General features: G+C 36.1%; 1 protein-coding gene and 1 long non-coding RNA gene across 2 annotated transcripts in view; one reads left to right on the top strand and one right to left on the bottom strand.

Annotated features, from left to right (window-relative positions):
- Positions 1-1,320: 1,320 nt before the first annotated feature.
- On the top strand, positions 1,321-8,891 carry LOC107583522 (uncharacterized). Its single transcript, XR_001609048.1, has 3 exons — positions 1,321-1,587; positions 7,038-7,043; positions 8,881-8,891. It is a non-coding gene; the product is annotated as an uncharacterized lncRNA (long non-coding RNA).
- Positions 1,873-18,385, bottom strand: part of LOC107583521 (carbohydrate sulfotransferase 15-like) — a 33,320-nt gene continuing 16,807 nt past the window's right edge. The window contains exons 2-8 of the mRNA XM_016269763.1: positions 7,867-8,722; positions 6,958-7,297; positions 6,528-6,671; positions 5,719-5,875; positions 5,395-5,551; positions 2,324-2,471; positions 1,873-2,183 (exon numbers count right to left, since the gene is read on the bottom strand). Coding sequence (XP_016125249.1) covers positions 1,999-2,183; positions 2,324-2,471; positions 5,395-5,551; positions 5,719-5,875; positions 6,528-6,671; positions 6,958-7,297; positions 7,867-8,292 — 1,557 coding nt within the window. The 5' untranslated portion in view covers positions 8,293-8,722 and the 3' untranslated portion in view covers positions 1,873-1,998. The remainder of the gene's footprint in view (positions 2,184-2,323; positions 2,472-5,394; positions 5,552-5,718; positions 5,876-6,527; positions 6,672-6,957; positions 7,298-7,866; positions 8,723-18,385) is intronic.

Below are 18,385 nucleotides of genomic sequence, written 5' to 3'. Positions count from 1 at the left end.
TATTTGGCAGCTTTTAGCAACTTTTGATAAGTGACTCAAACGATAAAAAGGCACAATTTTCCATTTAAATTACACAAAAGTACACACGTTACAGGAATTAAGTTAGCTGCTATTTGCAATTGTTTAATTTAATAGTAATAATAATAATAATTGAATACTGTTATTTTTCATTTATGATACACTTTGTTAGTAGCTTGTACCTGTGATTGTTGATGAGTTAGTACACTGTAGGAAAAATATGCAGAAACATGGAAAAGGTGCTAGTAATTTTCCAGGACATTATCCGTTATCTGTTGTAACCCGAAAACACAAAATACAATGCGTAATTAAAAATGCAGGTACAAAAACCTATGGAAAAATCAATCCAGAAAATTCCTTTATATTAACACAGTAGATTGTGCATTATTTTTTACTTTTCTTAGAGTGCAGCATACTAACTAACTACTAATAAACTGCTTTAAAATATAAAACTTAAATTGTTTTCGATAATTCAATGGATTTAAAAATAGTTATTTTTATTTTAATATTATATTATGCATTTATATTGTTACGAACAAATCTAAATTAACATATATAAAATATGTTTTTGCTGAGATTTGACATAACTTTGCATCGTGATTGCGTAATGACGTCATCACGCAATGTCATCACAACATCATTTAGCAACTTTTAGCAACAAATCAACCTTCCTTTAGCAACTTCCCCTTAAAATTAGTTGGCACCACTGCATCCGAGTCCAGCTATTATTAGCTGTACAAAACCGTTCGTTTTGCTGCTTGATATTGAAAATGGGTGCGTCTTACCATATTATTTTGATGTATTATCTTAATTATGAACACACTGGTTTGTAGTGCACAGTTTTACTGTTTACTGCACGTTGTTATTCTTCTCGTTATTTACCTATAGCGGCTAATGAACCGGAAGTCTCGCCCATATACTTCCGCGTTGAACAAAAAGGTGGATAGCCTAAATTACCAATATTTCATTATATTGTGGTAGACTTTCATCATTTTAAAAACTCTGAACATTCACAGTCTTTGATAGGGTAATTAAATATTTTTACATGAACATTTCTAAAATGTAACATATGAGTGATAAAATATGGTAAGCTATTGACTTGACAGTCTTGACGGAAAACAATATTTTATTAATATTAGTATCCACATATATTATCATTGACTTGCCGGCTTGTTACGTAAAAATATTTTTAATCTATTTTTATCTAACTTTAGTTATTTACCATCACCAGTTCTCCAGACAAATTATTGGGTTTTAGAGAAGCAAATATAAAAAAGCAATATTTATTTCAATTCAGTCAGAAGATGTCAAAGTTGAATTAAGTTGGAATTAATCTATTCTTGCCCTTATCTCTGTACAGTCACAATAACAGATTAAAACATTAAAATTACATTACAGTGACATCAGGTTTCATTCACCCAGTTCAATGTCCAGGATGGCTTTTGTGCTCAGATTCCACAACCCTTATATTGTCCTTTATATTACAGGTCCATATCTTCCAGCAACACTAGGCCCTCTCACATTCACCTCAGAGCTAAACTCCAAAACACTGACACTTTTTTATTAATTGTCGTCATTTGTTGAGTGTATTAATTTTTGATCACTACCTTTTCTGTATCCTTTCATTTTGTAGAAACACTGTGGCTTCCAAGGCCTTATAACAAATACATTAAATAAATTGTCTATTAATTTCTCAGCGGTAATCCTGACCAAATACTCTCACAGTATCAAAGTGCAATAATGAACGTGTCCTGCACCAAATAACCAAGGAAAATAAAATAATAAAAATAAAGTCAGTGGTATCACTATATAATTGACTAGAATTTAAAAAAAAAAAATTTATTTGAATTCTGACCAAAGGTGATACCAGCCACCCAGCATTGGCCTAACAAATCTAATTTAGTTTTAAATTTGAGTTTAATCTGTGTCACTTTTTTCTATTGCAATAATACATGTCTGTTCATTTCCTCTCCCTCAGTGCTACATCCACAAGAAGGCAGGGTCCCTTAGCACTCGGGCCAGGCGCTGGTTAAAAGGCTCGTAGAAGCTCTGCAGGATCTCCTTTGTTATGGGCAGCATTGGGCCAAGATTTCGATTGGCTGGTCGTCTGGTGTTGGAGGCGGGGCTCTTTGTGATGTCTGCTTCCTTCTGCAGAGTAAGAGGTCCTGTAGAGTCGATGAAACCCGGTCAGTGATATAACAGATACATATTTGCACATAATGACACATTTCTGAAGATTTCAGAGGTTAAACAAACAGACACACATTACTGTAACAAGTATGTGGAAGGATGAAAACTAACTCACCCAACTTTAGAAATTCAAAGACTCTCCGCATAGTGATTTTTCGGTTGGCAGCATGATCCTCAAGTCGTAGGATGAGTATCTGCTCTCTACTGAAAACACTCAGCCAGTCAAGCAGGTATATGACATATAGTCCCACCTGAAGCCTCACCTACAATAAAAACAATAGTTATTAAAGGAAAAAAACGAAATATGATTCTATATCTTCATCTTTATTTACACTTTTTGTGATTTGATCATTTTAAGTTGTATTTTATAGAAATAAATTATTTAAAAATCATCTTTTGGCCCCTCTGTAAGCCCCAGTGGCCCTCGCCGATCCCCTGGTTAAGAATTCTGCATTTAGAATAGAGTGGTGGAACTATGATGTCATTTTGTAGGCAAAAACCCGGAAGCGAGTTAGCATTTTAGCACTTCTGGTTCCATCGTCCCAGAGTCAATGGGTTTTTTGAATGGGAGTTTGGTTAAATCCCCTAAAATAAGGTCCGTGGTTCACACAAGCTCAAGATACTTTCACGTTTTATTCTACGACATAAAACACACCAGTTACACCCCACTCGTGATATTTTTAAAACTGTTACGTTTCTAACAAGTTGTTAAATGGGACTACAGACGCTGTCAGAGATATTAAACATCATCACGCTGAACAGTTGATCAATTTACAGTATCTTCCAATTGTAGTATAATTTATAGTACAATTACTTGTAGACTAACCAATTAATAGTTTACCGCATTTTATATTGTTGTTCGACAATGTTTTATTTTTTTGCTCCGAAATGCAACGCAAGTCTTCGGATGGAATTCATGCTCGTTTTATGGCTTTCCTACTGATACTGATCTGGGTTCGTACCATAAAGTAAACTCATATTACGATTATTCCATGTAAACACCACATTTACCTGCTTAGTCACTGTGAAAGTGAAACTTTAACTATGCATAGTGCTTAAAGCCACGTTAAAATTAAATGTTTACAGCCACAAGCAGCTGTTAGAAAGCATATAGATTGAGGATTTTCTAGAAGCAAGGATAAAATAACATTTTGTGTACCCATCCAAACAAAACAATAGCTGAAATGTGGTACTTTATTCACTAAAATAAGTTGAATCTTACTATATCCAAAAACTCGCTCACTCTGCTGTTATTTAATAGGTTAAATGCACTAGAATTTTATTGAATAGTACGTGGAGACACGTTTTTAATTAAAATATTCATATTAATCAAAGATTTATTCACTTTTAATGCACCTTATTTCGAAATGTACAGAAATACGAGCTTTCATATGTCCTTTAGTTATGATTATTTCATTTATTCACTATACTATTTATTACTAATGTCTCATTTCAGTTTTAATTTGGCCCTAGTTTTGTATTTATTCCAGTTTATATGAAAAGGTTCATGTAGCGTGGGTTAAAATTCATATACAGAGTAAATCCTTTTCACTGAACGTGTTAAAAAATAAGTTTGAAAAAGTTGTCGGAAGCGTGGTGGTGGTGACGCTGAAGTCGAGCGACCGTGGTGCTGTAGTTTGTTTATAGCCTAAGTTTAGCTTTTACGTTCTGGCACTTTTATTTTGGCTTCAAAATTCATAAAAGTTATATTATTTTGTGAAGATTATCTTGATGGACAAAGCGTGTAAGTTTCATGAACTATGATTGAACTTATTTTTTGTGATAATCCAAACGCCTATGGAAAAATACTTTTTGTCGAGGGAACCAGTGTGATGCTAACAGCCAATCCGCATACCCCTCATAGTTCCCCCACTCTATAGCTTTAAAGTGAATGCATTACTTTCATGTGTTCACCAACAGAGGGACCCAAAGACTCAGTATAACACGTAGCAGTGTAAAAATCCCTGATTTTTTCCAGTTTTATAACAGTATTTTATGCACTGCTGTATTATATGGTGATTATTCTTACTATATCTTTTACAGTAAGTAGCTTCTGATGTAAACATCTTGTGTAGTATGTATTTAACGTGCTGTATTATAATATTAATAAAGAAATTCATCTCCAACTGATGAGCAGACGTTTAGTACAAATTATAAATAATTAAGTAATTAATTTTGACAAATTTGATTATTTATTTCTTGATATGTACATTTTTACAACCATCAAAAATGTTAAAATGTCCACCACGTTGTTCTCAGATAACTTTATACCAATAAACATTTACATTTATTATGTGTATTGATGTTTGGCTCCATTTTAAAGAGTATAGATAAAATCAGAGAATTACAGTATATTAAATGGCTTACTAGTGTTCACAAACTGACATTTGATTTATTTATACTAAAATAACAATTCTGCATTCTGTTTGTTACCTCAGTTCAATTTCAGTTCATTAAATCAAAATATAATAGGCATCCTCGTTCAATTCTGGATGGTGCACAAGCTTCTATTTGTATTATATTACATCCAATTTACCAGACTAAGCAGCAATGATTCAGCAATCCAGACATTTGCTGGTTCATCAACCAGCTTCAACAATCAAACATTCATGACTTTAATCCCCAGATCAGTGCAGCAAAACAATGTATACTTCACAACACATTTAGATTTCTCTAAAAGTGCTTTCATTTCAGCTTCCAACAGCTTTCTCCAGAGGTGAAGATCATCTACTGGCTGCACAGCTTTGGGGAACAGCCAGAACAGCTCATACCCTGGTGGGTATATCTTATCTATGCGGCTGCACCTGGTGGCTGAACCAATTACATCATATCAGACTGAGCAAAATCTGACTCTGACTCATACCAGCTGCCTTTGGTGCCCGTCCCTAATGAGAATTACCAACTGAAATGCTTTGGTGAGACATATCCATCTATCGTTCAGAAGATCTGATAACATTTTAATGAATTGAAGGAATCGTTTTTTTTGCAACTTGACAACCCTTGGTCCCCATTCACTTTTTATGCATCATTGCACATAACATCTTTTTTAAATCACACAGGTTCAGAACATGAGGTTGAGTAAACAGAATTTTCTTTTTTTGGGGTGTACTTTCCCTTTAAGAGAGCAACAGCAAATTAAATATTCACATTTGATATGATCATGATTTATATGATCATTGCACCTACAGGCATCAGGTTGTTGAGAGTGGTATTGTAAATGCAGGAACGGATGGACCTCTCAGCCAAGCAGCCCTCAAACAGGTTCAACGACTCTGATACTCGTTCATGAAAATCCTCCACAGATTTATTAGCCATGCCAAAGTACAGATAGTCTGAGTAAAGCCTGCTCTCTCACACGCAAATACACACACACACACACACACAGTGCACAAACACAATAAGAGGTAAGAGGACAATCTAAAAAGCAACCCTTACATAGTAATATTATACTGGTTATGATATCCAAACCATAAATCATTATTATATCTTATTTAAACAGTGGAGTAGTACCTTTCTACTGGGTCTCTGAGCATCACAATGAATCTGGCATCTGGTTGGACAGCATGAATGAAGTCTTGCACCAGAAAAGGTGGCTCCACTTCCGTTCCGTTGTCGTAGAAATAAACCCAAGCGTTATTGTCCCACATTGTGGATGCACTCGCCTCACCTGTCAATCATAAAATATGTTAATAGCTTGATCCTTACCAACTTGATATTTCATTTGAAGACTTAGATTTGAAGACTTAATCTGATTGTTATTAGTGATTATTTATGACTGGGTTGTTTTGTTTTTGATTTAGTTGACTTAATTTCTCAGGCCTCAGTAGACAAAGACTGACATTTCTAAATTATTTATTGTTGAGTCATCAAGAGGATAGACCTTGACCATAGCATCTGGCTTCTCTAATTAAAAAGTCTAGATGATGCGTATTTCATTTGAGCACTTTCTTCATCATCATCATTACAGAAAAAAACACAATACCTATCCAAACTGGGGTTCGAGAGGGAACTGCAGGGGGGTTTTGAGTTTATGAAAAGCTAACAATTAATTATATAGTAAAAATTTTAAAATAAAATAAATGTAAAATCATATTAAAAATATAAACAAATCAAAATACAACATTATTTTTGGTTGTTTTTACTTTAGTTTTGTTTACCTGATGTCGGAGAACCGTGAACATGAGAAAATTATTGAAATATGAACTTAACATAAATATATAAAATAACAGCTTCACAGGGTACTTCAAATAAATATTTTAAGTAAAAGAAGTGTGGCTAACAAATCAAAAGGTCTACACAACAATTGAGTAACCAATTACCAATTATGATGTCCACTTTTTTGTGGGTTTTGGAGGAGTTGCTTGTCAAGTGATCTTGAATCTGATTGGCTGTTTGGTCAAAAAGGTCCAGGTAGTCATTCAGTGGATAGGGGTTATGAAAACCATTACTCAACCTGATGATACCTTAAACCAGGGGAATACAAAGTACAATTATTTATTTTTACTATTTTTATTTATACAATTATTTATATTTATTATATATTATTAACATCCAACCAGAATTGCATGGCAGCTGTTCTTTAGCTGTACAATTTGTGTAATAAACTGAATGTGATAAACATTAAGCAGATGCTCTGCATTGCAAGAAAATTGGGAGTGGTGAACATTTTGCGGACTTTTAAAAGAAGACCATCTAGCATCATGAATTCACATTTTAAACCCTGTCATTTATCTCTTACGGGAAACTCACCAAATCTCTTTCGTGTCCACCAGTGTGGCTCCTTCATAGTGGTGAAATGGACCTCTGGATGTAGCCGTAACCGGTCGTAGAGATCCGTGGTGCCACACTTGGGCTGGCCGATGATGTAAAAGAAGGGCAGGCAGCGCAGGCGATAATGTCTACCTGTGTGCTGATGCAGGTGAGCCGGAAACGCTCTGCGCAGGTGGTCATATACTGCTTGGAAGCGCTTTGAATAAAGAGCATACAGGTTTTTCCCATATGGATCAGCTGTGACATTCCCAAAGAATTCTTCATACCAACAGGGGTTCTTGAGATGGGGAAAGAATTTGAGAGGAATTGCAGAGAATATCTGTGGACGAGAAAGACCAAAAGGCTTATACTAGCAAACTAAGACTTGACAGAGCGTAGCTTGTAGTATTTACTTAATTTATGTACAAAGTTTGGGGTCAGTAAGGCTTATTATTTATTTATTTATTAGAAATTCATAAGTTTTTTAGCAAGGTTGCATAATTGATTTAAAAAGGTGTCTAATATACAAATATATAAATTTTAAAGAAATGCTGAACTTTCTATTCATTAAAGAATCCTGAAAAAAAATGTATCCTGGTTTCCACAAAAATATTAAGCAGCACAATTGTTTTCAATATTGATAATAATACATAGCACATTAGAATGATTTCTGAAGGATCATTTGTCACTGAAGACTGAACAGCTTTGCCATTGCAGGAATAAAATATATTTTAAAATGTATTAAAATAGAAAACAGTTATCTAAAATAATATTTCTAGATGATGTTAATCTTAAAATTCACAGAAACAATCAAATATGCCATTTTTTATTTTTATTTACATGATTTTTGAATTGTAAAGAAAATCAAGATATTTTGCATGTTTATCAATTTAATTCAAATGCACATACGTTTGGCTCTTTCTCTCTCACTTCTCTCAGGTCAGGCACTCTTCTCTGACTGAAATCCACTCTGGCCACAATGCTCCTCACCACCTCTCTCACAACTGTGTAGTCTGTAGCGAAGGACAGATTAAAGGGCAGCTGAGCCGGATGAGACTCCACAGTAAGGTGATACGGTAATGGCGTTAAAAAGAGCCCTTTCTGGTCCCTCGTCAAGATGTAGGATGCCATGATGAGAACGGTGACCATAAGTCCGAAAAGGAAGCTTAAGATTTTGATTTTCCGTACAGACCCGAGTGTCCACGGGCCCCATGTTTGATGTTGTGCTCTGTTGTTCTCTATGACAGTCAATACACCCGTCCACCTGTTGCTGGGGTGCAAAAACGCAGGCTTTTTTTCATCCAGGCCATTGAGAAACCCATGCCTGTGGTCCATTTTTGTGTGTTATGTTAGCTGTGTTTTCTTCACATATGAAGAGAATCCCATCGATGTGAGTTATAGTTTGTGGTCTTCATCATACTGCTCACACGAAGTGGACCGTAACCCAAAGGAGCTGTGTTTTGCCAATAAAATCAACATCTTTCATACAGCAGATGCCGTGTGGCTTCAGGTCACTGTTGATGATGGGATGTTTGTGGGCAGGAAGACAGACAGCGGAATGAGCGGGCTGGCCGCCCGGGGCTTCCCGCACGCGTGGCGAGGGGCAAGACGTGTGGGAGATGATTAGAGCACTCCTTCAATTTAGCTGCCACAAATGACACAGCGGCAGCGGGCTTGACAGCGCACCAGCACAAACACAGTGCAGATTTGGTTGTCAAGGTCACAAGTGCCCCAACAGCAGCTCAGATAACAGAAAGGTCTGTTCCTGCAAGACAAAAAAAAAGCAATAAACCGTAAATACGCAAAGACGGTTTATTGATTTGAGTCCAGGAGGCAGTGGATGGTAGTACTCTGTTTCTGTCTCTCACACATGCCAATAACTCTGTGATGGGGTTTGGATAAGCATCAGAGAAAGGATGGCAGGAAGATCACACAGGCCACAGACTGTGTGGCATATGGTGTGTGTGGGTATGTATGTGTTTGTGTGTTGTGTGTGTTTTGGAGAATGTAGGGCGTAATCCATTCAGACATGATAGCCTCAGGACATGCCTAATTAAGAACACAGTAGACTATCTGCAAGCTAATAGATACATATTTCATTTGACAGCCCCCACTCCTTTTTTCTCTCTCTCTGTCCTAATCTTTCCTTGTCATGTTTTTGAAAGAAGTCTCTTATGCTGACTTGAGCTGCATTTATTTGATCAAAAATACAGTAAAAACTGTAATATTGCAAAATCTTACAAAAATTTTCTATTTTAGTATATTTTAAAATGTAATTTATTCCTGTGATGGCGAAACAGTAATGCTCAGGGACATTTATTTTTAAATGTTTTAAGTAAAAAAAAAATTTTTTTTTTTTTGTGGAAACAGTGATGCATTTCAAAAGAACAGGATTTATTTTAAAATAATTCGTTTTTGGTCAATTTAATGCAACCTTGCTGAATAAAGTACTAATTTAATTATTTCCAAAAAAAAAATCTTTCTGACTCCAAACAGTAGTGTGTCTAGGGTTGATGAAACATTTCAGTATCCACAAAAGTGTTTTAAAAGTTATGGTAGACAGAAATTGCATTCACCCGAGGAAGCAAGCTACTTAATTGTTGGATGCAATACTGACAAAATATAAAAAATATTTGTGTAAATAATTAGAATAATGAAAATTGCATGTAAATTGAAGTAAATAGGTTTTCTTTTGTAATGTAAACATCTTACTGCGATTAAGACCTTACTCTAATTATTGGAAATAATTGCATTATATATAGTCATATTTATCACTTCATTATAGGTTTACATGTGTATCACATTAATTGGTCTAAAAATAATAATGATACAGTAAAAAATCTAAGTAAAAAATCTAAATCATGCCATAATAATGTTAATTCATATTATTATTATTATTATTATTATTATTAAAATAGTTTTCTGTATTCTGTGTTTGGTAAAACTAATGGCTTTATTCTTGATAAATATCTGAAAGTGAATGTTTAGGGCCAGCAAGTTCTAATTATTTATCATCCTTTTAATTGCGTGTTTATATTAAACTCAAGGACACTTCCTACGAATGTAGGAAACAAAAGACAAAAATTAACAACAAAGCATTTCTCCTCAATGTAGAACAACAACTTTTGAAATTGGAAATTCTCGAGCAGGGCTTTTGAAAACCTAAAAAATCAGTTTGTTTGTCTTGTTTTGCTTTCTTCCTTTTATTTGGGCAAATTAAAGGGCCTGTACTAAGATCCTCTAATGGAGGGTTTGCCTTCATCAATTCATCAGACAGTTCAGGGCTGTTATTTACCGCCTAATTGTGGTTAAATTTACCTTGGGGAGACCATTAACAGAAATGTGACTCTCTGGAAGCCCACACAGACCACAGTAATCCATGCTGAACTAATAAATAGATGTGGGGCTCATAAATTATAGATAATTTCCTATTTGTGCAGGGAAATAAATGGTTTGTATAACGCTCAGAGAGAGAGAGAGTGAGAAACAGAGAAATAGGGAGAGATTAATGAAAGAATGAGAGGGAAGGTAGTCAAAGAAGGACATGTGCGTTCCCATGGAGATAAAGGCAGGTGTCATTGATCCGTGTTGCTATGGAAAATAGACTCTGGGAGTGTTTGTATTTGTACGATGACCTCAAATGACATTCCAGTGACATCTAAGTCACATTGATTGGCAATAAGTGAGGTCTCGCTATCTCTGTCGAAAATAAGAGTTTGAGGTAAACCATAGCATCGCTGTCAGCGTGGGTGTCTATTTTAAGCACAAGCGTTAAATTTCTGATGACTTTAGCAAGGAGCTGGGCTGATGTGTGCCGTCACTTTAAATATATTTCAGAATAACAAACCCAGCTCTAAGTGTGGGGAGGTGAGGCATCTGTGAGCGTGTTTTCATTCCAGATCTGACTGAAGTAGAGGAGGAGTCCGGGACAGCGAGAGGATGCGTTAGTGTTGAAATGAGCCCGCACTGCGGGAATGCCACAGCAGTCCACAGCTCAATGATTCATTACTGAGAAGCTCCATCATTATATCTGTCAATCAAAACCACAAGTGAGGAGCTCTACAATGCACATGCCTATTGATGCTTCTGATGTTGTTAATGCAAAGCTGACACAAGCTCCTTACAGTTTAAAGTGATAGTTTGAATAAAATAAGTTTTGTCATCATTTACACACTAATCAATGTGTGTCATTTCTGTGCAATTAGTGTCACCAAATATGATTTTGAAAATAATGACTTGTAGTTTAGAGTTTACTCCTCATTTACTCACATTCATGACATTCCAAACCTGTATGACTGTTTCTATTGCAGAACATAAACAATTTTGTCCATACAAAAAAATAAATAAATAAATAAAAAACATACAGATTTGGAATGAAATGAGGGTGAGTAAATAATTTTTCTTTTTGAGTGAGCTATCACTTTTTTTTCAGTTTGACCAATTTTCATTCGTTTTCCCTATATCATTATTATTTTTAATTTAGCTGTATTTTTTTTCAGAGTGTTCTAGTTTCAGTTTAATTTTTGTTTTGTTTTTTCAGAGTGTTCTAGTTTCAGTTTAATTTTTATTTCAGTTTTAATTTTAGTTTTTAGGGCTGTCAGTTACTCCGCTAACTTGTAATATTAAAAAAAAATTCATTCATTCAGTTATTTAGAAGTTACATTTTAAAGCCATGAGTATGTACTTGTTTTTATTTTTATTTCAGTAAGCAAGAATGTTTTTATTAAATTTTTATTTTGAGTTTTAATTTACAATATTCAAGGGTTAGTTCACCCAAAGATGAAAATTCTGTCATCAGTTACTCACCCTCATGTCGTTCCAAACCTGTAAGATCTTTGTTCATCTTCAAAACACAAATTAAGATATTTTTTTATGAAATCCGAGAGCTTTCTGACCCTGCATAGACAGCAACGCAACTGACACATTCAAGGCCCTGAACGGTAGTAAGGACATCATTAAAATAGTCCATGTGACATCAGTGGTTCAACTTTAATTTTATGAAGCTATGAGAATACTTTTTGTGTGCAAAGAGAACAAAAATAGCGACTTTATTCAATGCATACATGTGGCATTCTGACGTAGATCTTATACGGTCCTATATGGGTAATGAAGGTCTTACGGGGTAGAACGACATGAGGGTGAGTAATTCATGACAGATTTTTCATTTTTGGGTGAACTAACCCTTTAACAGTTTCAAACAGGTTTCTGGAACACTCCCCCAGTCTTCCATTGGTCAGACAAACGAATAGTCCCACCCCCAAACTCAAACCTCTGACTTGAGTCATTGTTGCTATGTAAGGTTGGTTGATGGAAAATGGAAAGATACTATCCTACACTTGAAGGACTGTTTGATGTCAGGATGCTGTGATGTTCCTTTATGAGAGTGCTGCAGGACATCTTTCACATATGTCTCTCTTTACATCCTTCCTCATCCATTTCCAGAGTCATATAAAGAGGGTGGCAGGGCTGTCAGGACCACAGTCTCCGAGCACAGTGGCTGCTCTTTCTGTGCCAGCCAGTGCCATGAACAATGGATCAGAGTATGCAGGAATGGTTCCGGGTGGATGGAAGGGAATGCCAAGGATTTAGGAAGGAAAGTAGCTCAAGTTGGAGCCCACAATGTACCACAGAGACAAACACTGATACACATAGGAAAATCATGAGGAGCAATGTAGCAGTAGATATGAAACATTACTATTGTGGACGCCTTTGCATATACAGTGGCCATAAAGAATCTATCTATCTATCTATCTATCTATCTATCTATCTATCTATCTAAATATGCACTCTTGGTTGTATATGTGGGTGAGTCTGTTTGTGAAATTACAATCCAGCTCTCCAGCTCAAAGAAGACACAGAAAGCAAAATGCTTGCTCTCATCTCTTTCTGAGTTCATTTAAATTCTCCTCTAATACACACAAACTCAAACACACACACACATATAGACTTACAAGTACACATTCCATTTGTGCCGTGTCAATGGAGGGAAAACACGCAGGGATAACATCTATTCCACAGTCAGTACAAGTGAGGAAGTGAACGAATGCGGCAGCCAATAGAGATGAATAATGAAGCTCAGTGGAGCCGAGTCTGAAATGGCATCAGTCAGTTATATTAGTATATACTTATTACGTCAAACTGAATAATCTGTGCTAAATACACTTGGTTATATATTCATTGAAGTCACCTATTCAAAGCATTGTGGCAGTGTCACATCTCTGTTTTACTCTCACCCATTTTCCTTTTCAACTTTTCCCTAATTTCTTTTTTTCCTTAACTCTCATTAGGAAAGGAGAAACAGGTTTAGTTAGCTGTATGTGTTAATATGCATTATTATTATTATAGCATTACTATAGTATATAGTATTTCTTCATTACTATGGAACTCAGTGGCTACCAGCAACTATTTTGTTACCAACATTCTTCAAAATATCCACTTTTGTGTTCAACAGAAGAATTAAGTTAAGTTAAATTTGGGAAAACATGAGTAAATGATGAGTAAATAATGATACTATTTTCATTTTTGGGTGAACTATTCTTTTAACCCCACTATATTATCTAGCATTAACGGTTCAAAATTAATTATTCATAATTTTAGAGAATAGCAAATACTTCTACACTGAAAAAAATGTTTCATTCATCCAATTAAAAAAATTATAGATGTGAATCATTACCCTACATTTTTTTAATTGGATGAATGAAAAAAAAATGTTCAGTGTAAATAATAACTGAAAGTCTGGGACATGTATCATATGTTGCATATCTTCGATATTAATGCATTATGTTCCCTTTCATGGGAACTTCGAACTGCGTCCTCTAGGGGTGTCCGGGTCTGAGCCCGAACAAACCCAGCCCGTCTCAGTTTGAGGATCAGAGACTGGCTCAGAAGGCTAGTGTCGCGGCTCGCGCTCCTCCCCCGCCCGCGGGTAGGGGGAGGAAGAATCGCGGGTCAAAGGAAGGTAAGTAAAAGACCTAAGGGATGTGATCCAGACAGGGCGTCAGCGCTTTTGTCCGGATCAGAGTGATACCTCAGTATCTACTCATTTCCTTCGGGGGTCTTACATCTGCCCTTATCTTCACCTTCCTAATTCCCCTGTAACCACCATCTCTCCACCTGACCGAGGTTAGGTGGGAAATTTCCTGCATTATAGTCTCCTATGCTGGACCTATTAGGTTTGGTTGGTTCTATGGCTTCATAGTGACCATCTTACTGATGGTCCGGTCTAGAGGCTTCTTCGGACAGAGCTCCGACGCGGGAACCATGGTGGGTGAGTACGATCCATGTCTAAATATATGTATATATAAATATATATATGTGTGTATCTAATGAGATGGTGGTTGTGTGTATAACCCTTCTGCTAGTTTCTTTGCAGTGTGTTGCAATATGTACAATTTCCCATACTTGTTTTAGTGCTGAATGTAATTATTAATAAAACAATTGCATACCAGAATCTCACAAGAAATACATTTTTTGCAATCAAGCAGTATACGTGTATAGGCGCGTTTCCATTACCCTTCAAATTGTGCAAATTGAAAATTGAAAATACGCCTAATGGAAATGCGTCAATTTCGCAAAAACGCCCATATATCGCAAAAAAAGTTTTTCAGGCAATGCGAAAAAGGAATAATTCGCAAAACTGCAATGGAAACGGCTTTTTCGCATTTATAGGTCACATGACGTATGTAAAGTCATATGATCATTCTTCAATGTACTATAACCTCCAAGAAACACATCATACGTGGCCGCTCTCCAGTATAAGGGGCTTTCCCTACCATTAATGCTTAGACAATTTTCACTGCACACGTCTGCGGTACAGTGGGGCTCTGATACGGCCACTGAAGCTGATTGCTGCCACAATGCTTGTGTTTATTCCAGAATCCAGCCGCGCCACGCACGTTTCTCAAGCGGCTCTCTGTGCTGCTTCTGTAAAGATACACGCATACGACTCCTTTGAATAAATATAGCCAAAATCCGTTGCCATGACTTATCGCGAGAGGCAAAAGGTTACGTTTTAGTCAATGGAAACGCCGTCATTTCGCAATACATTTTTATCGACATTTATAAAATATCGCCAAAGTTTTGCGCAAATCTGTAATGGAAACGCACCTTATGTGTTCTCTGTTCTTAACGTCTCTCTTTTATCATAGTGACAGCAGACAGGAGCATAACCCAAATCAGATTAATACCTGCTGTTCAGTAGTATTCATTTTCACACTCAGTTTCCGAAATTACTTTTAGGCTTGACAGATCACTTTGCAGGCACAATGTAATCTATTTGCATTGACACTCCCTTTTATCTTGCACTTTTATGGCGACACACCCCAAATTACATCTTCAATCAAGGACAGTCCACAACAACTGACAAGATATCCTATTTTGTATAAGTTTGCATGCAAAACTTTACTAAATCAATGGCGAAATTCATTAAAAAGCCACATGACACTAAATTACAACACTGTGCACTTGCTATTTATTATTGCAGCAGGTCAGTAAAGCCTGAAATTTTCTCATTAAAATGATACTTGTGTTTTCCTAAGATGATAAATACAAGGGCATAAATAATACGGCAGTTATTATTAGCAACATCTTGTGTAATTTGGCACCCATCTGGCAGACAGATGCACTTATGGGTGATGTTATGTGAACTCTTGCTGAAGTAGGGCTTTCTCAATGCTCCTTTATTCCTCCCTCTGATACTCCAGCATCTATATATATATATCTATATCTATATCTATATATATATATATATATATATATTATATCTTGATGGAAGGCTTTATTGTGTTATGCTGTGCAGCGTGTGTAGCACAAGAGCAAGGAGGCTGGGGAGAGCTGTTTATGTAATCCACGCTGAAAAGAGCAGTAGTGCAGAAGAAAAGAAGTGTAATTAAACAACAGAGATGAGAGAAGAGAAGTTCCCTCAGGTGCTTCATTCGGCAGCCTATGTGAATAAACACTTACGGTTACGAGGGAAGAAAGAGAGATTGAACCATCTTTATTAAGATGATTACAACGGTATCTTTCACACTCTTATTTAAATATAATTATTAAATATAATTAAAAAAAATAATAAAATATATATTTTTTTATTTTATTTAAATAATAAAAAAAAAAAATTAATGTTTTGTTTATTTTATTTATTTTTAAATTTTTTAACATAATTAACAGCTCTCTGCCCATGTGTTCAACTGTTCTGTTTCCTGACGATGCACTGTTGAAACAACATTGTGTGCTTGATGGGAAAGTCAGGACACTTCTTCCTAGACTTTATATGTCCCAGATATTCACACAGTACAACAATAGATCCAAGTTCCTCTTGCCAGTTAATCAATAGCCTGTTCTTTGTTACCATCCCAATGCACAATTCACAAGGATAATATGTAGCAAATGTCAGCAGTGCAGTTGTGCATAAAAATGCAAAGTCACGGCGATTCTATACTGTCAGATAACAGCCACTTGAATTTATCTCATAAATAAACAATGTATTGGACTGGATTCTTAATTAAATCTGCTGCCTGGGACTTAACGATATAAAGAGTTGAGATACAAATTGAAAACAGAGGGATGGGAGATTCGTTATAGAGCATTCGTTGTGCAAATGAACAGACGTGAGCTACAAATAACTCTAAGAATAACTCCTTTCTTATTTGCTTCATTTTTTTCTTCCTCTTCTTTTATGTTTCTTCACCCCAGAATGCAGGTTATGGAAGGCAGCTTTTATTTTCCTTGAAAACAAGGTTTTACCTATCACAATATATCCTTGTTTTTTTCCTTCTCTTTGTTATGTTTTTATTGATCTTTTTTTATATAGTTTAGTCAGAACTTTACTCTTTAAACCAGGGTTTTTCACCCTGACGTTTTTCAACCTTTTGTTTTTTTGCCAAAGAACTCTAAATATAATGTTTTCCTTGCAAGCGATTTCTTTACTAAAATATGTAGGCAGCTGTGTATTTTCATGTACAGTATAAGATCCCATTAATATTATAAAGACAACAGGTTGTTATTTAATGAATTTGCAAAATATAAAATTAAATATTTTGTTTTCTTTAATTATTACAAAGACTCTATTAAAATATTATCTGGAATTTTGTGACATATATACAGGTGCATCTCAATAAATTAGAATGTCATGTAAAAGTTCATTTATTTCAGTAATTCAACTCAAATTGTGAAACTTGTGTATTAAATAAATTCAATGCACACAGACTGAAGTAGTTTAAGTCTTTGGTTCTTTTAATTGTGATGATTTTGGCTCACATTTAACAAAAACCCACCAATTCACTATCTCAACAAATTAGAATATGGTGAAATGCCAATCAGCTAATCAACTCAAAACACCCGCAAAGGTTTCCTGAGCCTTCAAAATGGTCTCTCAGTTTGGTTCACTAGGCTACACAATCATGGGGAAGACTGCTGATCTGACAGAAGACAATCATTGACACCCTTCACAAGGAGGGTAAGCCACAAACATTCATTGCCAAAGAAGCTGGCTGTTCACAGAGTGCTGTATCCAAGCATATTAACAGAAAGTTGAGTGGAAGGAAAAAGTGTGGAAGAAAAATATGCACAACCAACCGAGAGAACCGCAGCCTTATGAGGATTGTCAAGCAAAATCGATTCAAGAATTTGAGTGAACTTCACAAGCAATGGACTGAGGCTGGGGTCAAGGCATCAAGAGCCACCACACATAGACGTGTCAAGGAATTTGGCTACAGTTGTCATATTCCTCTTGTTAAGCCACTCCTGAACCACAGACAACGTCAGAGGCATCTTACCTGGGCTAAGGAGAAGAAGAACTGGACTGTTGCCCAGAGGTCCAAAGTCCTCTTTTCAGATGAGAGCAAGTTTTGTATTTCATTTGGAAACCAAGGTCCTAGAGTCTGGAGGAAGGGTGGAGAAGCTCATAGCCCAAGTTGCTTGAAGTCCAGTGTTAAGTTTCCACAGTCTGTGATGATTTGGGGTGCAATGTCATCTGCTGGTGTTGGTCCATGTTGGTGTTTTTTGAAACCAACGTCACTGCACCTGTTTAGCAAGAAATTTTGGAGCACTTCATGCTTCCTTCTGCTGACCAGCTTTTTGAAGATGCTGATTTCATTTTCCAGCAGGATTTGGCACCTGCCCACACTGCCAAAAGCACCAAAAGTTGGTTAAATGACCATGGTGTTGGTGTGCTTGACTGGCCAGCAAACTCACCAGACCTGAACCCCATAGAGAATCTATGGGGTATTGTCAAGAGGAAAATGAGAAACAAGAGAACAAAAAATGCAGATGAGCTGAAGGCCACTGTAAAAGAAACCTGGGCTTCCATACCACATCAGCAGTGCCACAAACTGATCACCTCCACGCCACGCCGAATTGAGGCAGTAATTAAAGCAAAAGGAGCCCCTACCAAGTATTGAGTACATGTACAGTAAATAAACATACTTTC

Source organism: Sinocyclocheilus grahami, unplaced genomic scaffold (assembly GCF_001515645.1).
Source record: "Sinocyclocheilus grahami isolate Dianchi unplaced genomic scaffold, SAMN03320097.WGS_v1.1 scaffold54.1, whole genome shotgun sequence".
NCBI lineage: Eukaryota > Metazoa > Chordata > Actinopteri > Cypriniformes > Cyprinidae > Sinocyclocheilus > Sinocyclocheilus grahami.
This window is presented reverse-complemented; position numbering and strand designations above follow the sequence as displayed.